Raw genomic sequence first — 24,594 nt, forward strand, 5'->3', positions numbered from 1 at the left:
ACAAATGCTTGGGGAGAGGCCATTGCCACCAGTGTCAGCTTTATGGCTGCCCTTGATCCTAAGCAGAGTCTCAAGTGCTGCAGCTGAACCAATGCACAGGTTGACAGACTTCTGAACTCTGAGATGCCTCCAGTTGGTATTAACTGAGAGGTTTCATCTTTCCCTCTTCAGTTTAACCTGTTCATGTATTTTTGTGGGGTTATGGGTATTTAAAAATAGCGTTTAAGTATGCCCTGCCCTCTCTGTTCAGCACTTCCATTGTACACTCCAGGATATTTAAGGCACAGTGGTTGAGATTCAGATATAAGAATGCCCTGGTTAAAATTTTACATGAGAATGTTATTTGCAGGCCTGTTACAGAATAAAACTTTCTGACTATGGTTACTGCCCTCAGCACAGAGCAAGAGTCAAAGGGTCTGGAAAGTAAAGATGAACTGTTTTTCCTCTTCACAGATACATCCTTGGTAGCGATGGAATTTGATAAAGAGGGGAATAATAAGGTCTCTTCAAAACCTTCATCTGCTGTCTTACCCCATAAAAAAAACAAGAAATCCAGCATACTAGCAGCTGATCCAGCAGGTATGCAAAATTACAGTGCTTTTAAGGGAGATAGAGGACAGATACAGATCTACTGATCTGTTAGGTGTAACACTTCTACACATGTATTATGGATAAATAACTTTTGGCAAATACTGATTTAGAGAGGATTTGAAAGCCTGGATTTTTGTTTTCATGGGCACAGTGTTTAAAGTACATATACAGGTTAAAAAGTCACAGAGGGGCCAATAAACTTTTAGGCAGATGATTTTCATGAAAACCACAAGTTCTCCTGACTTTAAGGGTGGTTAGTGTTAGGGTGGGGGCAATTCCAAAGAAAATCTTCATTCTTCTTGAGCAAAGTGTAGTAATTCAAATGATCAGGCCAGGTTCTAGAAGAAAACATGAGACTGTGGGTAAATGTTTGGAAATGGCAAGAACACTGGCCATCCCCAAATTACAATAATACCACAGTATATGCCACTGTTAGAGTTCAGACTGTTCTAGATTACAGAAACTCAAATCTAAATAAACTTAGAAGCAATACATATCCTCTTGGCAAAGCACCTATGGCTGAGGAAGTACCTGGTAGTGTCATAGGAGCTCTGTCCCAAGGATTCATTACAAAGCAGTGCTCCCCCCACCTGGTCTCTGCTAAGTGGAACAGGAAAATTAAGAACCCACTTAACACCAAGTGTGTACAAAAAGTACACTCAAGAGTACACAGGATCAAAAGAAAACCATTCTGAGTCTGCTCTTTAAGAGGTTATTTTCTTAAATTTTGCTTACTGGTAGTAAAGGTAGCCAGGAGGAGAGGAGGGGAGTTGTTGGAGATGTGTACAGAACAATTCATCAGAGGAGCCGTTTGTCAGCTTGGATTCTGTCACAGCTGAACTGTGAAGTTGACTGGAGAGTTGGCTTTCAATTTGGCATTATTGATTTTTTGGGGGGTAAACCATGAAGAATTGGAGCAGCCCCTCCTACATCCTTCACCCTATTGCCTGAAAGGCCCAACTTCATTAGAAACAAAATGCTGCCTATTATATTTTGGGAACCCTGAAGTGTTCCCACTGATGTAGTGTTTTGGTGCTTCCGAAACAAAATTTTCTTCTTTTGATTCTGTTTACCTCAAGTCATACCAAGCAGTTGCCAGCTGTCAGATGTGTGGTTCCAAGTCAGCCAGGTTGCCCTGCAGCTGCCCTGGAAGCCTGAGGAAGTGGGAACTTAAAAAGGACCTGACTCTTCCTGTCCAACCAGTGCAAGGAGCAAGGGAAGTGCAGAGTCAGGGACAATTAACTTACACAGAATCTTGGTTTGCTGCTTTTGTCCTCCTGGACAGAGCCCTCAAGAAGTACTTTATGTAGCCTGTGAAGAAGGAATTTCTGTTGCTGCATTGCCAAGTCATTTCTTATTTATTTATTTATTGCAGCGTGGCTGAGATCACACCTCTGTAGTGCAGAGTGTTGAATGTATCTTGTAGCAGGAAACAACCTCTGCCTCAGAGAATCTTTTATTTTGGTTTAAGAGCCTACACTGAAAAGAAGGAAGAACTTTACTGTCCCTTTATAGATGGGGTCCTCAGGCAGAGAGAGTTGAACTGACATGTAATGATCATCCAGGAAATGTGTGGCAGAAACTGAGGCACAATTTGAATTCCCTGTGCTGCCATTCACTTACCCTGACTTGAATGTCATCCTCCTCTGGAAGAAGAGTCTGGTATACTGTGGAATATTCAACTTTTTGTGTGCCAAAAAAGTATCTGAATCAGTCCAGATTTATCAGATCCTCTTGACAAATCCAAAGATACCATCTAAGGACTGAAATACAGAGGACTGTGAACAGAGTGACTTTTCCCATTTTATTTTCTTTATTCCAGTGCCATTTTTGCCCTAATTTCTTCATTTTCTATACCTTTCTTGAGTTGATGTGTTAATTAAAGTATCAATATGGTCATTTCATAGCACATCAAATTAATGAAACTGCTCAAACCCGGGTTTTCATTGTCCTCACCCTTACTTCCATTAATCCAAATGTTCTTGCTCTGCAATGCCCTTCACAGAGAGCAAGGAGGCTTCTCCTGCTTCTGTCCTCAGCTAACCTAGAAGAAGACTGGTAACTCTGGTTTTAAAGGTGCTAAAAATTGCTTTATGTCATGCCTTTTAGGAGCACAGTTCTTTAGAAAGTGATAAAGGGACCCTCAGGACTTTACAAGATCATTGATACTCTCTCCTGGCATCATTTTTATCTTCTGATGTTTCAACTCTTCATGTTTGGAAAATCCTGAAGTGGTCCCAGCTGCCCCCCAAGGGCCTCTTGCTGCTTAAATTGTACCTTGTGATACTCAGGGAGTTATTGCAAGACAAACAAAGCTACAGGGGTTTACCACCTTCCCATTTTCAAAGCTTTTCAGTATTTCTTGTTGTGATTTAGTGAACACTCCAGAAGGCAGTGGAACAGCAGAAGCAAAGCCCAACCAGTGGACGTGTAAAGTGTGTTCATCTGCTTTCCAAGAGCCCCAGCTGCTGACAGGTAGGAAGTGCTAGAAACTCGTGGGAGAGCACTGAGAATCATCAGCAGAGTTCTGCTCTTCCACAGCTGTGAAGCCAGGCACCATCCATGGTGCAGCAAGATGGAAGTTTTAAATTCCGTGTTCCTTTAAGGAAAGGAGTAGTAGGGAAGGTAGAACAGGGATATTTTGGATGTTTTGAGCATGGCAGCATTCAGTCTCTGGACAAACAACTGTAGTGTTGAAGCTACAAGAAATAAAACTGTGATCTAGGGGAGGATGTGACTGTCAGGAAAATAAAGGACAGGGAGCATGAGCAGTGTAAAGGTCAGTGATGCCAGATCATACTTTGTGATACTGTCCATCTGGTATTTGTGGCACAGATTAAGTCAAGGTAATGAAGTACATATGTTTTTCTGCATTTCTTTCACAGCTATTTTATGCAGTTTTCAGAAGAATTTAAAATTATTTAGAAGCTTTGGCCATTTGATGAATCATTTTTGAAAAGGGGACTTAGGTCGGTAAATAACTTGGGCATTTGGAAAAATGTACCCATTATTAGAAACACAAACTTCTTACTGTGGTATCAACAAATCTCTTATGACTGTTTAATAAACTGTATGCTTTGATTTGTGAAGTTACTGTGACTGCTTTTGAAATAATTTGAAGTAAGTCTCTGCAAAGTGAGATGGACCTGATAGATGAGCTTCAGCTGTTTCCATTTGAGCATTTTGAGGATAATTTCTTCCTTTTTCTTCTTTTCTTCTGTTCTTTCCATCCACCCAGAGCACTTGCTGAGTCACCTGGAACAAGCCAAAGGTGCCCCCCCCGGCAGCCAAAATGATGCTGAGAAAGCAGAGAAAGCAGCAGAGGCTGCACCAGCAGATCAACAGGTGGCAAGTGATGAAGCCAGTGCCAGCACAGACTCAAGGAGAAAGGCCAAGAGGGGAAGAAAGGCCAAAACAGCAAAAGTAGAACCACCTCTTGTCATTGATGAAGAGAAAGGTAAAACATAAATCTAGAAAATGCTAAGCAATACATCCACTTACACATCCGTGTCGATGGCTTTGCAGAAAGGCCTAAAAAGCAGCAGAGAGACAAGATGGAGGATTTTAGTTAGATCACTAAAGCTGCCAATTCACAAGTTTTGTTAATTATTTCTGGGGGCCTTTCTGCTGTAGGTGTTGCAACACCTTCACTCAGATCACCTGCATTCTCCTGTGAGTGGTTATGAGACCTGCAAGAAGGAACAGGAGAGGAAGCATCCTTCCTCTCAAAAGGACAAATCTTTCTCTCTCTACCTTAATTTTAGTCTAGAAAGGGCCTTACCTTCCTTGAAGGGATGGTCTAATAGGAAATTCCATGATTCATGGTCAACAGACCCTTCAGTAATAGCTTGGAAAGGTAAGAAGTTACAAAAACATGAGATGTCCCTGCCCAAGGCAGGGGGTTGGATTAGATGACTTCTAAGAGTCCCTTCCAACCCACACTGTTCAATGATTTCTTTGAATGTGTTTGTGGACAATTAATTTGTCCAGTGCCACATCTTATTACAAATTCTGCATTTTTTAGGTTGAGGTTTTACTTCCAGCTGTCCACATTTCTGCTCTGTTTATTTCTGTGGTGTGTTTGCAGTGGAACGCGTGGCTGACGCTGTCACTGAGGTCCCTCCAGAAGAGGTGGCCCTGCTTCCAGCTCCAGAAGAGAGGATTATGGATTTGGTTTTAGGAAAGATGCCCAGCACCACAAACAGCATCAGCTCAGTGACAAAGTAAGTGTTCTGGGATGCAGAATTTCCTCTAAGTTGTAGCTAAGATGATGTAGCATGCAACAGTTCTGCTTGACTTCTGGGCCCACAGATGCTCTTTTCTACCAGCATAAAACTGTGTGCTGCTGCTGCTGCTGCTACAAGAGGTGGTTTTGAGTGCCACTTGTACACTGGAAGACGGTGGTAGGATTTTGGAACATAACATAAATGAAAATTTCTTTGTTCATCGTGTTACTGCTTTTATTCAATGTGTTTCCAAAAGGCTCCTGCAGCTGCAAGGTGAAATTTACTCCCATTGAATGTTAGTGATAAGACAGGCAAAGAGATTTGTTCTTTCAGAATATATTAATCATTATTATTATTCAGTCTTGCTTGTCATCTTAGCTCATGAATGACTTCATGTTGATTTTGCACGTGATACTTCAGATTTAGAGCAGTGGGAGGGGAAAACTTCAATATAACAGAACCTCAGGGAGACTCTTAAGTATCACTTGATTAATTCAGATCCTTTTATGCCTTTTTGTCTTGGTAAAATTGGCCTTTTGAATTTTTTTTTTGTATAATAGACCCCTCAATTTTTCAGAATTAGCTAGTAATGGTATATATTGAAGTCCTTAGCAGACACAGAGCCATCAAAAAGGCATTTCAGCAGGTGGTTGTGCTGGGAAATGGCACAGTGCTTCTTGGCACCCTGCTGCCCTCTGCTCAAATACACTTTTTATGTGGGGGCTGCCAAACTTCCTAAGCTGAGATAGTGCTGATGTTTTCAGAGGATGAGCAAAATGGATCCTTTCTGTTCCTCTGAGGGGCCTGCAAAGAGAATCTCTGCTGCTGCTTTTTGCTTTGCTGGTGCTGGGTGAAGATAATTTGGAGGGAGTGACATCTGCAGCTTCCAGAGGGTGGCCAGGGGGGCACCTTGGAGCTGGGGCAGCTCCATCCAGGCCCCCTCCCTCCTGCCAGGAGCTGAGCTGAGCACTCCTCTAGCTTTTGCCAGCTGGTGGTACTCTGTTGCAACCTGTGGGATAGCTTTCAGTCCCTGCCTTTTTCTCTAATCCAGTAGGTTTGTTCATCACCAAAACACCATGTCCCTCAAAAGAAGTTTAATTCTCTCCAGTAGACACGGAATTCGGCGGAAGCTGATAAAGCAGCTGGGGGAGCACAAGAGGGTCTATCAGTGCAGCATCTGCAGTAAGATCTTCCAGAACAGCAGCAACCTCAGCAGGCACATCCGTTCTCACGGTGGGTTGGCTTTTCCCTTGCCTGGGCATTGATTTTGTGTCTTGGTTTCACCTTTGAGTTAAACAGCAGGGCTCGTTTTAGGTATTGGGATACATATTTATAAGAGAGCTGGTTTGCTTTTTCTTTCTTTTAACTCTCTCTAGGAAACTATTTTAATTTTTCAGACCAAAGCATGAGAAGACAGTAGTGCAAAATTGAAGTTAAAAGTATTTAAAATTTGAATTAGGTACATCTTTTAAATGAGGGCAAGGATGTGATGTTTTTTCCAAAGCTCTTACTGCCTTTGAATATATACATAAATATCACCCCCACCTTCACAGGCACATGGGTGACATAGCTGCGTGAATGTCAGCTGAGAGTTTTTCCACCTGTGATCTGCAATTCCAGGGGTCTGTGTCCTATTGTAAGGGTTCCATGAACAATCATCACTGAAAAAAGGGTGGGGGAACTAAACCAAAATTGTTGGAAATGGTTAAAATCCACAACTTAGATCTCCTGAATTACTAAATTTTTCATCACTAGCCTGTTTGTTTGCAGTTGCTTGTGCTTTGGTTTCCGCTGTCTTGCCTGGAGTTGGTTATTATCAATCACTGACTACTTCCCTTTCATCTTGGTTGATCCCCTCAGGTGACAAACTGTTTAAATGTGAGGAATGTGCAAAGCTGTTCAGCAGGAAGGAGAGCTTGAAGCAGCACGTTTCATACAAGCACAGCAGGAACGAAGTGAGTGCAAGGGGCTCTCAGGCTCTTGCAGGGTTTATGTGGAAAGGCACAGTGAGATTCCAGGTGTGAGCTGGGCAGCTCCATGTGAGCAGGTATCGCATGTGAGTGACAAAGGACAGAGAGGGAGTGGTAACATCTTAGAATAATTGATGAATTTGAAATGTGCTTTTGAGCATATGCAAGCCCTTTTCCTGTAGAAAACTGCTTTCAGGCATCACTTCCAGCAAGACAAGCTGGAATTAGCTGGACCTGCATGATACAGAGGTGAGATCTGACTTGAGTTATGCTGCCAGATAGGGTTGTTCCAGTCTTGTTTGCTTGTCCTGTTTCGTTTCTCCCCACCTATTGTTCCTTTAATGTGTGAACTCTGCCTTTCAATGCTGCTGCCATAGAAATATTAAACACACCTGTAGTGGCACCTTATTAGTGAAGATTCCCATTGTTGCTTGGCACCAGGGTCCTTAACTCTCAGATTGCTGCCATCTCTTCTGGAAGATGAGTCAGATCACATCTTCCTTCTCAAACGTTCTGTGTTGGACCAGGGGAATATCAGGAAAGCTGTTATATCCACACAGGTGCATGGCCTTAGGGGTTCTTTTGTAGCTCACATGGCAGGATGATACAGCATCAGAATTTTGCACCACTGTGTGGTTAAATGCCCTCTTGAAGAAATAGAAATTGGAAAGGACAGAAAACAGAAACGGTATTTGAGGTTTAGAATTTCTCTGTCAGAGGTGACTTCTCCTATTTGTGACCTGCAGGTGGACAGTGAGTACAGATACAAGTGCACCACGTGTGAAAAGGCCTTTCGGATAGAGAGTGCGTTGGAATTCCACAACTGCAGGACAGGTGAGAATGGAGAACTGTTCCTGTGGCATCTCTGCTCCATTCTGGGAAGCTGTCCCCAAATCCATCTCAGCAGAGAAACTACAGAAGGGGAGTAGGGATTTAGGGTTTTGTCATCATCACAAGAACCAATCTGGTTTTTTGATCAGAAAAGTGTAACCAGTCATCTGTAGAGCAACACATCCACTTAAGAATTGGGTTTTTTTAGTATCTCCTGCTCACCTGTGTAATATCCTCACTGGTGTTTCCTTTGTTCACAGATACTCTGTCATCATCTCTGTTTAATTTTTTCCCCTGAAACTAAGTTCCTCCTCATTCCTCTGAAACAGAGGAACTGGAAAGGGGACCAGTACTATTGATAGTTTGCAGTTTTCAGGGATTACAGTTTTCTCCAGCTTTCTCCTGCTTTATACTTGCAGTAGTCTCTAAATGTTTTTTTTCTTAGTATCACTACAACCTGCCTGTTCTCCCATAGCCATCCCTTGTGGTTACTCATATTATTTATGCTGAGTGATTTTATGCTCAGAAAATGACATCCTGGTTACTTCTATGCCCCCCAATAATGTTCAGTCCAGAATCACCCAGGTAATTGCCCTTAGAGCATAGTGATGGAGTACATGTTAAAACCCAGATCCAACGAAAGAACCACCTGTCTCACAAACATACAAAGCCTGTTTTCAGCTGTAAAGAGCTGCATGGTTTCTCTTGCTTGCAGATGACAAGACATTCCAGTGTGAGATGTGTTTCAGATTCTTCTCTACAAACAGCAACCTTTCGAAACACAAGAAGAAGCACGGGGATAAGAAGTTTGCATGTGAGATCTGCAATAAGATGTTTTACAGGAAGGATGTCATGCTGGACCATCAAAGACGGCACTTGGAAGGTAAATTTACTGCAGATCAACCTAATTATTACTCTTGAAACAGCAGTAGAGGTGGGCAGGTTAAGGAAATGAGTGTGTGCCTTAGATTCTTCTGGATGGTAGCTGTCTTATTATTATTATTATCAGTTACCTGATCAAGAGTTGGAAGTTTCAGCAAAATGTGACATTTATGAAAAATATCAGTAGTGGATCCAGTGCTACTAACAGTCATGTGAAAGCTGCATGGCTTATTATGCATCAGTTCAGACTGGGTGATTTTAATTATGTATTTTTCTTTCTTTGCAATCTATTCTTTCTGTTTCAAAATATTATGTAGCAGCTTGAAAATCTGAAGGCAGAGAGTTAACTTGCCATGTACAGCTGAGAGTGACTACTATATAAATATAGTGTCAGTAGAATGCTGTCTTTGAAACACTTGAAAATACATGAAAATGAGATTATGAAAGTTTACTGTTCAAAATCTCAAGCATCTAAGTATGTTACAGGTACTCAAAGACTGGAAAAAGTTGGTAGATGGTAAATATGTATTAGAATGCCTTTAGTGATCTAGATGATAAAACCAAAGGTGATTTTAAAAAACACAGCCAGATTGTCTAATTTGTGTCATGAACCAGAGGAGAGCCAGAGGACAGGGGGTTGTATGACACTGGCAGTGTCTCATTTTTAGCTGTCACAGAGGAGCTGGAGCCCTCTGCCCTCCTGGAAGTAGCAGAGAAAGAGGTCTGAAATCCTCTCTGAGCATTAAAGCTGATGCTGGATGGTTGTATCTCTCCTTAGAGACTCCCTCTCCTCTCCTTCTCAGTGAGGGTGAATTTCTGGGCCACATACCAGATTGAAGTGCCAAGGCCTACTAGATCTGCCTGTTTCCTGGTGTTGACAAAAATGTTTTTGAAAAAAGTGTCTTCAGACACTTGACAGTTGGTTTAATAACCAGTAAGTTGTAATACATCACTTTGGCAGACTGCTTCTGCAATCTCAAAACACTCTTTTAATTTAGAAACCACCCTTTCATTAGCAATTAAACCCTGCATTGAGGCCCTTCCCAGTGTTTCACTCTTCTTCCCAGTCTCCTCCTGAAAAGGCCTGCAGACTGGAGTGGAAAGCCATGGTTTATTTCTTGTTTTGTTTTTTTTGATGGGGACTGTTGTGTTAAGGGGTGAGGCGTGTGAAGAGAGAAGACTTTGAGCACAGCACGGAGAACATGGTTCGCTACAAGAAGGAGCCCTCGGGGTGCCCTGTGTGTGGGAAGGTATGAGCTTGTGCCAGCTGGGCCATGAGAGGCTCTGCATTGTAGCTCCAGGGGTGCTGCAGTTCAGTCTAGAGAGGAGAAGAGTGAGGGGATCCATCCATACATTTAAATATCTCCAAGGGGTGTCAGAGGATGGTGCCAGGCTCTTTTTGGTGGTGCCCAGCAACAGCACGAGGAGCAGTGGCCACAAAATAAAACACAAGAAGTTCCACCTCAACATGGGGAAGAAATTCCTCACGTTGAGGGTGGCAGAGCTCTGGAACAGCTGCCCAGGGAGGGTGTGGAGTCCAGTCAAGACATTCCTCTTCAGACACCTGTAGCTCTATTATTTATCCAGGCCCACTGTGGCCATGGATGGTGGGAGCTGTTAGGACAAAGATGAAAGTGCATTTCAGGCTTGAACTTTTCTGAGGACATGCAGCACAATGTAGAGTGTCACATGGCCACTGTGTGTGTCAGTGGAATCTCATGGCTTATGTTATTTAAAGTGGAGTTTTTCTGGGTGGTTGTAAGCAGCTGGAACTGACTGTGTGCATTGGAAAATCCTTTTTCCATGGGGAATAAAAGTGAATTCATGGTGTAGGTCATGACACAGTTGCATTTGGATGTTCAGCACTCATGATCTTAAGTCATTGTTGTCACAAGGAGTGTGGGTTTAACTTGTGACTTTATAAATGTTTCATGATTCATGGTGCAAAAGGTACTCAAGAACTCTTAAGCTGCTGTGTAGACCTCTGGTTTTGATGCTTTGGATATGTTTCATTTCAGTCAAGGTAGATTTTGTGGCTTTATCTTTTAGAGATAGATGGAACATTCATGATTCAAAAAACACAGTCTAAATATTCCAAATTCTTGCCCTGTGTAATTCTGGTGCAGCTTTTTTGGAAGTCCACCCCTCATGAATGGCCAGTTTCAGTCAGTTTCCTTGGAACTGGTGCCCCTGGCTTTTGCCATGCCAGCAGTTTCGAGGCAGACTGCTGGCTGGTTAACAGGAGCTCCTGCGTGTTTCTGGCCAGAATTAATAAAAAAGACAGTCAGTGTGTTCTGTGCTGGTCCATTGGATAAGTTACAAAGAGCTGTAGCCATGCTGGACATGATCCAAAAATCTTTCCTTCCTTCTCTTTTCCTTTTAGGTGTTTTCATGTAGGAGCAATATGAACAAAACACCTTCTAACACATGGAGACAAGAAATACACGTGTGAGATCGTGGGCGTAAATTTTTCAGGGTGGATGTGTTGAGAGATCACATTCATGTCCATTTTAAGGTATTCTGTTAATAATCAATTAGTAAAGGCAGATTGTTTTGACAACACTGAATTGTAAGGAATTAAATTAAAGGGGAATTGTATCGCTCAGTGGTGCTCATAAAGATGCTTTTATAGATGTAATATTGTACCAACTGAGTCTCTTTACATTAAAGTTCCTTTTATATGCAGACAAATTAATATTAGTTGTTTGAATAAACAGTTATTTCTTGTGTGGTCCTGGACAGAGAAACTCTGGCTTGAATGAGGCAGGAGGATATTTTAAATAAATAATATTACAGCAGTTAGTGCAAAGCAGTCTGCATGGCAACAAAAGGTGACCAGGTATTACCTTCTGAAGAAGTTTAATCTATTAAACGAAATATTCTTTCCCACTTTACACAGGACATAGCCCTAATGGATGATCACCAGAGGGAAGAGTTCATTGGTAAAATTGGAATCTCATCAGAGGGAAAACGGATGACAACTCTGATGAAAAGTGCAGATTCAGAGCCTCACAAGTATAGCTGCAAAAGGTGCCAGGTAGCTTTAAATACTTTCAAATTAACTTGTTTGGGATGGGGGAGGGAGTGGAGGGTCTGTAAATCATTCAGAATTTTAAATAACATTAAGGGCTCTCAAAGGGAAGTCCGTCCACAGGTCTGCTGTCTTCTGTAGTGCTGTTACCTCTAATCTGTGAACTGGGGCTATTCCATAAGAATTGAGGGTGTTACCCAGTTAGGAGGATGCTAGACACTTAAAAAAAGAAGGACAGATACATTCACTTTCCTGTGTGGAAGAAATCAAGCAAAACTGGAGGAAGGATCAGTAAAGGAACACTCACATCTTGGACTACCTTTTGATTATCTGCAAACTTAAAATGGTTACAGTATTTCTGATTGATAGAGTCCACAAAAGGATTAATTTTTATGAGACCAGATGGTCCTCTAGTGGATCTCCAGTTTGGAGGAGTAAGGCTGCTCCTTTATGCCCAGTGTGACTGCTTTTTCTTGCCCTACTCTGTTACTAACAGGATGGTGTTGGAAGTGCTGCTGGAACATAATTTACTCAGTTGTCAGCTGAGAGGGGAAGACTTTTTAAACCTCTCACTGCGTGGCTTTTGCCAGTTTGTAAAGAATAACAGAGTCCTTAAGGACTCTGTGCCCTTTCTGGGTGAGCACACTGGGCTGGGGCAGGTGGGTGCAAAACCAGTCAGTGAGAACAGCAAAACTGACACAGGGACAGGGGAATTTTTGGTAGTTTAGCCACTGAAACTGACCCCTGGAAATCAGAGCTTATTTCACAGCTCAGACTTAAATGTGCTTGAAAGTTCTTACTCTATCTTCATTTTAAGACCTGGGGATAATAATATTTCAGTTTTCTGTTCTTATCTGAGAGGCTGGTTTTAAGTGCAAACTGATTTTTAAGCTTATGTCAGTAAACATGAGAAGGTGTGGTGTCACAGCTGTTAATTATGTGCTTGCTTTCACTGTGCTGATTTCCTGCCTGACACTTCATGGGTACATAAACCTATGTAAATTGTGTGCTTCCAGGTGGGGGCAGTTGAGCCATTCAAATCAGAAAGATCTTTTTGGAAGTTGGGGGTTTTTTAGTGCTTTTGCAGGTGTTTGTGAAGTAAATTGTGTAAGGGAACAGCTGTGGGAAATGGGATTTGATGTGAGAAGATGGGGACACTGAACAGCCAAAAGCAGAACAATATACAGATAAGACTTGGAGAAATCTCTCTTCTGAGCTCTTAAAAATCTATTTTTTTTCTGGTCTCAAAGTACATCTTCACCAAGCTGTACAGTGCTGTCAGAATACCTGATTGGTTTCCAAAACTGGCAGCAAGAGGTTCATGTCATTATGGCACTTCACCCTGACATGCTGGAGCATATATGGTATATGCTGGAGCACATCTGGATGTGCACATCTGGAGCTCCAGTAGTGCAGCACCTGTCTGTCGTAGCTTCAGCACTTCTAGAAGCTGAGCCAGAGTCACTGCCCTGCAGTGCCTGGAAATTCCAACCCTTCTGGAGCTGCTGCCAAAGCTGACGGTGCAGACAGGAGCTCACCATGCTCCTAGAGCCCAGCAGACATTTCTCCGTGACATCCTTGTTACCACAGAATACTCTGAGCAGGAAGGATCCTCAAAGTGCATCATGTCCAACTCCTGGCCCTGCACAGAACCCATCCCCAAGAGTCCACCATGTGTCCAAGAGCACTGTCCAAACACTCTTTGAGCTCTGTCAGGCTGATGCTGTGACCACTGCCCTGGGAGCCTGTTCAGTGCCCAGCCACCCCTCTGGGAAAGCACTTTTCCTGATATCCAGCCCTAAACCTCCCACTGACACAACCTCAGGCCATTCCCTTGGGTCCTGTCACTGTCACCACAGAGCAGAGATCAGTGCCTGCCCCTTCTCTTCCCCTCATGAGGAAGTTGTGACTGCAGTGAGGTCCTCCCCTCAGTCTTCTCCAGGGCTGAACAGACCAAGTGCCCTTGGCCACTCCCATATAGCTTCCCCTCAAGGCCCTTCACCATCTTTGTAGCTCCCCTCTGGACACTTTAATAGTTGAATATCTTCTTTATATTGTGGTGATCAAAACTGCTCACAGTACTCAAGGTGAGCTGGTGGAGGTTAAACATGGCTCTCCCTCAAGGCTGTTCCTCAGTGCACGAACAGCTTGAGGTCCTCTTCTTGTGCAGAAGTGGAGATACCATCTCCAGCTAGAGAAAAGAGTGAATTGATGTCCTGTAGCAGCATGCTTGAACACGTTCAAAGAGTTTCAGAACCTAAATCCAGCTCTCACAGATTCTTCATCCAGTGGCACACAGGATTCTTTCTTTAGTGGTACAGGGATATTTATGTCTGCTTGAGATCCTGCATCGTGTTACCTGCTCATTGCTGTGCCCGAGGGGTTTTTTTTCCCCCTTCCATTCACTATTGGTTCATTCCCCAGCTGACCTTTGGCAGAGGGAAGGAGTACCTGAAGCACATCATGGACGTGCACAAGGAGAAGGGTTATGGCTGCAGCATCTGCAAACCGGCGCTTCGCTTGAAGGCCACGTACCACGCGCACATGGTCATCCACAGGGAGAACCTGCCGACCCCAACGTGCAGAAGTAAGACTTGTTCCATCTCAGAAGAGCTGTCTTTTTGGAGTTTTAATGGCTCTGCCAGCTGGGGTATTTTAGAGAATTTGGCTGTAACTAAATAGCTGTGTAATGGGGGTTAAAATGTTTATTAAAAGCTTGAAATGCGTTGTCACTAGTCGATTGGCTTACACACAGATGATGAGTCTACAGCCCCCTGGTTTGGCTTTGCAAAGTACAAATCAATGATTTTTAATAAATGTTTTTTAAAAAAATTTGAGTGTATAGCAATGCCAGACTGCTCCAAGCTCAGGCATTTCTTATGGCTCGGTTGAAAAATGTACAGTTCAAGGAACTTTTATAGTCATTAGTATTAGCACATGAAATACACTTGGTGGCAGAGATGCCTGAGAATCACCTCTGCCTCAAGAAAAGAATTACAGTTTTTGGTCTCTGGTTTCAGATACATCCATCATGTGAAATTTGTGGAGGATTTTTAACAGTATAGGAAAATCTGGAAACGACATAAGCTTATACATACAGGTAAAAATGTTGTCCTTTCTTTAATAATTATCAATACTAAAGAAAAATTTCTGTTGCCAGTTGCTTTCCCTTTTATTTTTTTTTTTTTTTTTGCTAGAGAATTTTCAACTCTAAGTTACAGATAGATAATATATATATGGTAAATATTATATTTATGCTTTTTAGAGTAAACCAGATATCTAAAGCAGGTAATATTAATGAAGAGATTAGATCTGGCACACCACAATCCAAATTCCTAGTTAATATGTTGCAGGATTCACCTAATCCCCTGTATTCGTTCTTCCCCAAATTCTTATCCATGCCACCTTCTCACCATTACACAGGCTGAAACCTGCTACTGCAAATCATTTTTAACAGCTCATTACTATTTCATGCTATTTAGTCTTCTCTTACCTCAGGCTTTATCTTTTCTTCTTCTCACACAGAAAGCCATTTTTTTCTCTCTTCGAAGTCTTCTAATTTAGTTTGGGCTACAATATGCATGAAAAGTGTGGTTGTCAGCACAGGTGGGCTGTTTGCCCTCTAATTCACCTCTTTAATCAATTTTTTTAGGAGATGCACATTACTCATTAACATCTTTTTTTTGTTTACGTTGTCTTTAAATTTATTTTCAAGGTGTAAAAAGTCATGCTTGTGAGCAATGTGCAAATCATTTGCTAGAAAAGACATGTTAAAGACATATGCGAGTCCATGATAATATCCGAGAATACTTGTGTGCAGAATGTGGCAAAGGTATGTCTGATGCCTTGTTTTCCATTCCTTGTGATACTGAGTAGCAGGTGAATATCTGAATTAAAACAACTTCCAATGCTGAGAGTAGTGGCAGTGCTGTAAATCCTGCATTTTGAGAGGTGGAAACTATTAATCAGGAGCCATTATGGTTGCATGAGCTGCCCTAATTTCTTACAGTTTGGTTCATGGCCTGTAAGACAGCACTGATTTTAGCAGCATTTGCTTCTGTCAGGTTGAGGAATGCCTGATTTGCAGCACAAAAGTGAATGCAGGTTGATGTTTTTTCATTCTGGTCTGTTTTCAGGCTTAAGAAGTAGAGTAATTTCTCTCTGTAAGAGCCTTAAAAGTCGCTTTGACTTTTTTAATTGCTCATGTTATAACTTGAACAAATCTGAGCTGGTATTTTAGTGAAAGGCAGTAGTCAATCTGACACTTCTAAGGATGTTTTATCTTTGCTTGTCCCTGCTGTTTTGCTTCTCTGTCAGTGGTTACTCCAGATTTTACCAGAGCTTTTTTCTGGAATTAAAATAAATAAATGATAAATGTGCACTGCTTACGTAGACAATTAAAAATACACAACTGTGGACTTGCAGCACATATAAAATAGAGCTGTTGGTTAACAAACATGAGCCTGAGTTTCTCCCCTGAAGGTGGGAGTGATGGGCTAAGTGTCCTGTACCTGCTGTTGCACAGGAATGAAGACAAAACATGCCCTTCGTCACCACATGAAGCTTCACAAAGGGATCTAAGGAATACGAGTGCAAGGGAATGTCACCGAAAAATTTGCACAGAAGTCAACATGCTGAAGCATTACAAGAGACACACAGGTGAGGGACTCCAAAGATGGACAAAAGTTGCACTGCATCAGTTAAATGCCTCCTATGAGAATTCCTTACATAGAACAGTCAGAAAGTATGAGAAAAAACTAATAAAATATGCATATTCTGCTCTTTGAAAAGTGAGATTTTTGTCTGTCCTCAGCCAGGACCACTTGTTCTGCAAATAAATGCAATTTAGTTGGTTTCAAGTTTCGCTTTTTTTTTTAGGTTTTCGGTCTAGGGTAGGTCTAGAAGTGCTGGGTTTGTTTTAAATTCAGGTTGTCATTTCCTAGAACAAAATTTTACCCCCCACATCAGTTTCTCTTGGATTTATTTTCTGCCAGATATAGTGGAATGACTTAGATAAAAACAGCTGCTGAGGCTGGGCTTCTTCTGCCTTTTTAGTCTGTGATTTCTGGGTTGTTTTTTTTTTTTTAATGTTACTAATAAGAGACTCAGAATTGTCCCAGATAGCTTTAGGCTGCTTTCACAGGTGCCAAATGTGCTTTTCATGCAGGAATCAAAGATTTCATGTGTGAGCTCTGTGGCAAGACATTCAGTGAGAGAAATACAATGGAGACTCACAAGTTGATCCATACAGGTAAACCCCCTAAAAAACAGTATCCAGCAAAAATACCTTAATTTTGCTCCTTAATTCTGCCTCCTTAATTTTGCTTTAGACTGGCCAGTCTTGGAACTAGTGTTCCACATCCTGTTACCAAACATAAAATTGTTCCTCTCGTGAGGTGTTGGCAGTACGATGCTCATCCATTGGGTTTCCTTCCTTCCTTCTGCCACCAGTAGGAAAACAGTGGACGTGTTCAGTGTGTGATAAGAAGTTATGTCACTGATTACATGCTGCAGAAGCACATCCAGCTCACCCATGACAAGGTGGAAGCCAGAGCTGTCAGCTGTGTGGGACAAAGGTTTCTACCAGGGCGTCCATGAGTCGACACATGAGGCGTAAACACCCAGAGGTGAGGAGTTTGTGTGGTGGATGGTGGAAATTTTTTTTTTTTAAAGAATGTTTATGGTCTTCGGTGACTTGGAAAGAATTACTTTGTTTTCCTCTCTCTCTTTTTTTCCAGTTTTACATAGTGTCTGTGAAACATGGACTTAACTGAATCAGCCATTTCACTGTGTTATGTTTTAGTAGTAAATATATCTGATTCTCAGTCCCCTAAAAATGAAGTTCTTCTGATTATGTAAATCTCTTTTCCTTTTCTGCCTCAGCTTAAATATATGTTTTTTCATGTTTTGTCTCCATCCATTAGTGAGTATAAAGGATTCTTTTTTCCACATTGTGTTTCTCTGTATTCGGAAATGATCTGAAAGAGTGGTGAATAGAGAGGTGATGGCAGCATCTGCTGATGACACAAAATTATTCTCAGTATTAAAAGATGAATGCGACTGGAGAGAATCTGGATTAGAGGATGTTTTGTCTGACCCCAATGGGGTTTTTTTCTGTGTTTTAAATTTCTGAATAGCTATTGTATTTCTCCTCAGCATTTCTTGTTTAGGTTTGACTAAGGCTTGTCCTGTTCCCTTTGAGGCTGCTTTTATTTTTTTAACTACCAATTTATCATTAGCATTGCTTTGCTGTTTTATCATGATGACTGTGAAGGAAGTCAACAAAATGCTTTGCTTATTGATTTGGGGATTTAAAATGCAGCTACATATCTGAAGTCCAGAGGGCAATTTGTCTCTATTCTTTGATGAGCTGTGTAGATGCATCTGAAAATAATGAAGTAGGACACAGTTGATAGGTTTATAAATTGAAATGCTAACATAATACTTTTTTTTTTTTCCAAACACATTGTTTTCTGTAGAATTCATCACTTCCCAGAGGGTTGTGTTCTGTCTAGAATATGAAATGGACATGTTCTTTTATTGTGTTCACGTTTTTGCTGGATTTCAGCAAAAAGGAAAAGATGATATGCCAAAAGGTTATTTTAAAAAAAAAGCCACAGTTAACTCCCTGTTTTTAAATAGTGTGTGTAAAATGTTAGATTACATCACTTTTGCTTGGTGACAGGGTTTATTAGGGAAATGCTGTGCTATTTGGCTGTGGTTTGCACTGCTGCACTTTTCCAGCTGACACCTCTTTGTGCTCAGATCCTTTCAGTGAGGATTGATGATTTTAGAGCCCCTGCCAGAGACGACGACCATTGATGCCTCTTCAATTGGGATTTGTTCAGGTGGGTTCCAGGCCTGCTGGAGGGTGAGGTGGGACATCACTTTTTTGGGTACATAGCACAGCTGGGCGTGGGCTGATGGGTGAGGAATGTGCTTTTTTAGAGAGTCAGCCCAGTGGAACATGTCCAAGCAGCCACAAGCTGCTGATCTGCTTGGTTGTATCACAGGGGTGCTGGCAAAACATAATTACAGGGCGAGGTCTCAATCCCTGGGGTCAGGATTTTGCTAAAGTTTGTTTTCTCCTCTTGAGAACTGACAGTAAACCAGCTTCAGGTGATTGTCTCTTTCTTGGAACTCACTAAGCAAAAGGACTTGATGTTTTGTTCGGAAATGTTTGCTCCAGCCCGGAATTAGCCCTGGAACAGGGTGTGAGCTACCAGAAGGGAAGCAGCACATAAAAACTCCCCAAACGTGGCCAGAAACGAAAACAAAGTCTGGGGAGGAGGAGGAAGCTCAAGTGCCTGAGGACCCTGCCTTCAGTGAATACACAGAGAAGGACGGTGAATTCACTGGGAATGTTGGAGATGAGACTAATTCAGCTGTGCAGAGCATCCAACAGGTGAGCTGCAGGAGGAGGGTGATGGGTGCATTGATTAGAGGGATAACCCTGCCTTTGGTTAAAAAAAAATCACAGAAGAGTGTTTGGAACATTGGGAGCTGATTGGACAAATTGTGGTAACACAAAGATGAATAGAGACTTTAAAAACCCGTGAAGTTGGACCTCCAAGCTCCTCCTGTTTGTTTTCATTTCCTCTGGTGTTAGCATCAACTTGTTTGCTGGCTCTCAAGTAACTGGCTGAAGCTGTGGTTAAAAGACTGAAAGTTAATTTGGCTGCTTGTTTTAAATCTTGCATATCCCCTCTCTCCCATCACCATCTTTCTTCTGTGTGTGGAAACTGTTACATTCCAAGTTTCAGGCACAGATGGGAATGTAGGACTTCTCTGCTGGCATCGCCTGAGCCCACCAGCACTTCCCTGATTTTGGTGGTCGCTTGGAAAGCTACAAGGCTGAGGTTACCTTTGTGTTTCTCCTCAGGTCGTGGTGACCCTCAGCGACCCAAACGTCACAGCCCCGTCCAGCTCCGTGGGGCTCACCAACATCACCGTCACCCCCATCACCACGGCAGCTGGTACCCAGTTCACCAACCTGCAGCCCGTGGCCGTGGGCCACCTGAGCGCCCCGGAGCGCCCAGCTGCAGCTGGACAACTCCATCCTGACCGTCACCTTCGACACCGTCAGCGGCTCGGCCATGCTGCACAACCGCCAGAGTGACATTCAGCTCCCGCCGCAGCCCCGAGGCGCCCCAACCCCCAGTCCGTGGCCCATTTCATAAACCTGACCACCCTGGTGAACTCCATTGCTCCCCTGGGCAACCAGATCACAGAGCAGCACCCGCTGGCCTGGAGGTCAGTGCCTCAGACTGATGTCCTGCAGCCCCCGGCGCCGGCCACGCCGCAGCAGCCGGGCCAGCAGCCGGTTCAGACAGAGCAGCAGCAGCAGATGTACAGCTACTAATTTATACTTGGGAAAGTGCTGGCATGGACAGTACTCAGAGACAAAAAAACCACACAGACCTTTGGAACATTTCTAATAGGATTGTTTGCTGGATACCAAACAGAGATGGGAAAATGTTTTATACAATGAAATTTAAGCTGAAATTGCAGATCGCCCTGCAACACCCTGGTCTGAGATTCTCACGCTGTCTCTAGACCTTGCACTGTCTTAAAAATAACAGAAAGGAAAACAAACAAAAAAAAAAATCTCACCACAAATTTAGTAGCCCCTTGCAGTTGTGCAGTAAGATTGAGATTTGACAGGTGCATCATCACACACCTTAACCAAAGCAGGGAAATCCTAAATTTTACAGCACTTGGTGATGTACAAAAACCCTTTCAAGCCATACCATGTCACTTCTTTCGAAGTCTGGAAATGACATCTGAAGATCTTGTTCACAGTGGGTGGAATGTACTTGTGGTCAGCTGGTAGAGACTGAAATGTGAAGACACAAAGGGGCAAAACAAGAATTGTCTTTGTTTCTTATCTTCTTTAGGTCTTGTATCTAACAAACATCGGTAAAGTCCAGGTGGAATTTGGGGGTTTGGGGTGGGCATGAGTGTGGTGTGGAAGAAAATATTACCAGTATTTCCATTTTAGTCATGGAAAAACCCTGTACCCATCCCACAGTGTTAGTGCTACTTGAGCCAGGAGACCTGGTCTAAAGCTGAAGCAAACTTTTATGGTCTTCTAGTCCAGTTCCAATCAAACCAATTACAAACTGAAAGAAGAATGTGAGACAGTTTTATGTAATTTTTTCAAACCTGCTCTTTCAATCTTGCTTTTAGCTAATAGACCCTGAAGAGCAATCGGTCCCCTTTGATGAAGTTCAGGATGTGAATTTTTTTCAATTAGACTTATTTCATCGTTGTAATAAACATTTGAGAAAGCATTCTTTTTTATATATATATACATACACATATATATATATATATATAGCCTTTGTACTTACTGTGTGTTCCTGGTGAGTATTTGTGTGAAAAACACTGTTGCCAATACGATCCATTAATTTTTTCATCCCCGTGTTGCCCTTTCTCACAGAAATAACATGTGGATTCTGTTCCTTCTGTTCCCAAAAACTTACTTCCAAAGTTCACAGCCACACACAAGATTGTGTGAAGTGCAAGAAAAAGGAATGTCCGAAGCATATTCTGTGTCCTGCCACGGGGAGTCAGTGTGCCCCAGTGTAATGGGCGAGGTTTGCATGACTGTTGGGGATGCAGATCGTGGGTTGGGTCGGACACATCTTTGCTGCCAGCACACCTTCCATTCCATTTCTCCACTCATGGATGTGCCAGTCTGGCCTTTTGCATGTCGAGAAGATAGTGTTATTCCCACAGGGAAAATGAGCTGATAGCAGAAAGGAATAAATATATATATATGTATGTGTATATATATATATATATACATATATATATATGTATAATGTTGTTGCCTGGAATCCTGAGGGCAAACCCAGCTGTGGCTGGAGAACAAGGTCCTTTGGTGCAGCAGCAGACTGAGCCACAGAACTGTGCTGAAGGGTTTTTTTTTCCTAGAGGGATAAAGCAGCTGCTGTGTCTGACAGGGAGGATGGATTGGTGGTTGTAAAAATCCTGTCTGTGCCTATCGTATTTATGAAAAAGTTCTATGTTTTAGTGAAAACTTGAGTAGGACGACTTCAGCTTTGAAAGTCTCTATTAACACGGACTACTTGACCCCTTAAAGGTTGCTTATGATCTCTACAAACACATTCTCCCAAAAGTATAAATGTCTGGTACATTAAAATTAACCTCTGATGGTTTTCTTGGTGCCATGGCTGTGGTCCAGAGGGCTTTGGTATGCCAAGTTCTGTGTAAAGCTGCAGGGACATGGATAGGAAAGGGGTTTCTGGTGACAGATTTGTGTGTCAGAGGAGCAGAACGACTTTTATTTAAAAGTCAACAAAGTCTATAAAATAGTTGCACCTGGGAGGCACCAGTATTTGATGGGACAGGGATGCATATCAGAAAGAGGAGGTACCTTTCAGCTGTGTGGGGAAGAGAATTTTTCATTCCCTACGCTCTTCTGTCTTCCTTAGGTACTTCTCACACAAATACTGTGAGATCCTGTAATTTTTTAGCCTCCCAATATCCTGAGTACAGTTCCTGGATTATTCCCACCACTGGCTTGAGCTAGTTCAGTTTCTCCTCCTGTCCTATCCACAAATGCTTCTGTTTCACACCAAACCCACTGGGCAAGAGGAAGCCAGGTTTTTATTTATGAAATATATTGTTTATGTACTTGAAACTTTTTTTTTCCCCCTGTGTTTGGTGCCTAATTGGTAAAGGCACATTATCTTTTGGCAGGGTACTATGGAGAGAGGGGAAAAAAGGGAAGGAAAGCAAATGGAGAGCTCCTAGGTCGAGTTGTTGTGGTAAATACAGGATTTCTACAAGATCAAAGTTTGTTGAGATGCATGTAAATGGTGATTAAGCTTTTTAATTGGGAAGAAGAGGTTTTTTGCCTTAGCAGAGTCCATCTGCCTCTGTGCTGATACTACTGACAGTGGCATTTGTGCTGCAATTGAATCAACCTGTATCATTTTAACACATAATTTCCAGTTTGATAAGAATTGCACTCAGAGTTAATCAACCATTAGAGACCTCTCTGGCTTCACAAAATCTCTGTATCCTAATGTGATCCCCTGGGTTTCTGTACTGTTAGGGGGTCTGGCATCCCTCCCTTGCTGCCTGGCCTCCCTATCCCCATCCAGGGGATAGGATTCTTGCCCTTTCTGGCAGTGGTTGATTCCAGGTGATTTTAGACAGAATGATCAGTAAGTAGTTGCATGTAACTGCTTGCATGCTGGTGGTCACATAGAAATGTCCCTCTTCAGTCTCTCAGTATCCCCAAAATCATAGAACAGCTCAGGCTGGGAGGCCCCTCCAAAGATGATCTGGTCTGGCCTTTTTTGGGGAAATGGAGCGTAGGTGGGTGATAGAATTCATAAAATCATCATTAACCAGCATCCTGTCAGCTTGCGTCTTTAAAACCTTCAGTGACACAATCTCTGGGAAGGTTGTTCCAGTGGGTGATTGTTCTTACTGTAAAAATTACCTTAAATAATGTTCAGGAGAGGAAAATATAACCACTGGAAAGGCTTTTGTTAGGCCAGGCACGAGGAAAGCTCTCTAAAAGCTGATCTTCCCCAGAGCACTGCTTTGAGACAGGAGCCGTGACTTTCACCACAGCCCTTGCTGTGGTGCCTCATCATCTCCAGCATGATTTTATTATTACTACTGTTATTAACATCCCTATGAGAAAACAACTGTATCTTGGGTGTTGCTGCACCATGAAAGAAAAAAAATTGAGAACAAGTTATTCTGTTTGCCTTTTGTTTCAAATTCTGTTGTTTGGAGATGTTTGGAAATTGCTGCCTTTTCAGACAGAGCTTCCCTTGGGACAAGCAGCTCTCCCAGCTAAGCCTTTTCCAGGTGAATACCAAAGTTTGTAACTTAATGCTGTTTTCAAACTGCACAAGAAATAAAACTTACTCCATAAGGGATGTGCCATCTAAATTTCCTCTGCCAATTTGTTTCCCTGCCTTTTCAGCTGTAGGATGTGAATGGTTTTATGTTTTCAGCCACGTTTGTCAGAGGTTTTTTGCGTAACAAATAGTTCAGTCAACAAACTGGAATTACTTGAGCCAAAGGATGTGATGTTGTGTGGTGTTTCTGTGTATTGTCATTGTTCTTTGCTAAGACTATATTTAATTGAATTGATGTCTGTGGCCACACAGGCTCTGAAGTAAAGGAGCATCGAGGTACAGAAAACCCTTTCTCTGCCAGTGTTATTCTTTTCTGTTCCTTAATTAGATACCAAAACATTTTTTCCTTTGAACCTCGCAGATTTGCCCCCAAAGCAGTAAGATTAACCCTCATCTCGTGGAACTTTGTGGCATCCCAAATTATAGAAGCACGGGGTAGCATCTAAACTATTTATTCTCTGGCTTGTTACTGGTAATAACAGAAAGCAGAAGAGATTGAATCTTTCATGGTTTCTCTGCGGAGTTCTCTCAGGAGATGAATTGTATCAAGTGTTACTATACTTTCTAAAACTAATTTTTATTCTTTTTAACTGTGTCACTATGAAAAGTGAGTAATTTTTGCAGAAAACCACCAGCCAGTCTCCTGCTAGTCTTAACGAGCCACATCTCTTACTCTCTTATTGTTCCAGAGATTGTGTGAAGTTAACAGCCAGGTAACAATTGGATTTATTTCAAGAACTTAATTCTCTGCCAGTTTGTCAGTGATTTGTTCTGCATACACAAAGATGTCTCAATTCCTCATCTGGAAACCAGGAATGGAATAAATACCACACATCCGAGTGCCAGTCGTGTACAGACTATAGGTACCCATGCAAATGCATGTGAATTCTTGGTCAGTGATGAGATCCTCCTTGGTGATGTTCCACAGTAATAATAACGTCACTGTGATCTTTTTTGGCCTGACATTTATTATTGATTTGGGTGTATCTGTTGGAAACCCTTTAACCCTTGTATTTTGGGCCCCTCTCACAAGTTGGCCTCATCTGGTGTGAAAGGAGATGAACGTGGAGGAGGATCTGCTCATCCACACCACCGAGGCACAGCAAAGCTCTGCTTGCAAGCAAGTTTGGAGACAGACCTGGGCTGCCAAGTGA

The 24,594-nt window shown here is 42.3% G+C and overlaps 1 protein-coding gene across 1 annotated transcript in view; it reads left to right on the forward strand.

Moving 5' to 3' along the window:
• PRDM15 (PR/SET domain 15) overlaps window positions 1-23,726 on the forward strand; it is a 34,745-nt gene extending 11,019 nt beyond the window's left edge. The window contains 31 exon segments of the mRNA XM_032101075.1: window positions 454-579; window positions 2,968-3,066; window positions 3,830-4,048; window positions 4,679-4,814; window positions 5,872-6,050; window positions 6,678-6,772; window positions 7,534-7,621; window positions 8,334-8,501; window positions 9,656-9,750; window positions 10,884-10,910; window positions 10,912-10,954; window positions 10,957-11,015; window positions 11,400-11,537; window positions 13,956-14,110; window positions 14,524-14,608; window positions 14,610-14,631; window positions 15,247-15,363; window positions 16,057-16,109; window positions 16,111-16,128; window positions 16,130-16,190; window positions 16,699-16,782; window positions 16,983-17,020; window positions 17,022-17,076; window positions 17,079-17,158; window positions 18,297-18,320; window positions 18,322-18,379; window positions 18,628-18,650; window positions 18,751-18,936; window positions 19,414-19,566; window positions 19,568-19,681; window positions 19,684-23,726. Of these exon segments, the coding sequence (XP_031956966.1) occupies window positions 454-579; window positions 2,968-3,066; window positions 3,830-4,048; window positions 4,679-4,814; window positions 5,872-6,050; window positions 6,678-6,772; window positions 7,534-7,621; window positions 8,334-8,501; window positions 9,656-9,750; window positions 10,884-10,910; window positions 10,912-10,954; window positions 10,957-11,015; window positions 11,400-11,537; window positions 13,956-14,110; window positions 14,524-14,608; window positions 14,610-14,631; window positions 15,247-15,363; window positions 16,057-16,109; window positions 16,111-16,128; window positions 16,130-16,190; window positions 16,699-16,782; window positions 16,983-17,020; window positions 17,022-17,076; window positions 17,079-17,158; window positions 18,297-18,320; window positions 18,322-18,379; window positions 18,628-18,650; window positions 18,751-18,936; window positions 19,414-19,566; window positions 19,568-19,681; window positions 19,684-19,893 (3,008 nt within the window). The 3' untranslated portion in view covers window positions 19,894-23,726.
• The last annotated feature ends 868 nt before the right edge of the window (window positions 23,727-24,594 follow it).

This window comes from Corvus moneduloides, chromosome 2, assembly GCF_009650955.1.
Source record: "Corvus moneduloides isolate bCorMon1 chromosome 2, bCorMon1.pri, whole genome shotgun sequence".
NCBI lineage: Eukaryota > Metazoa > Chordata > Aves > Passeriformes > Corvidae > Corvus > Corvus moneduloides.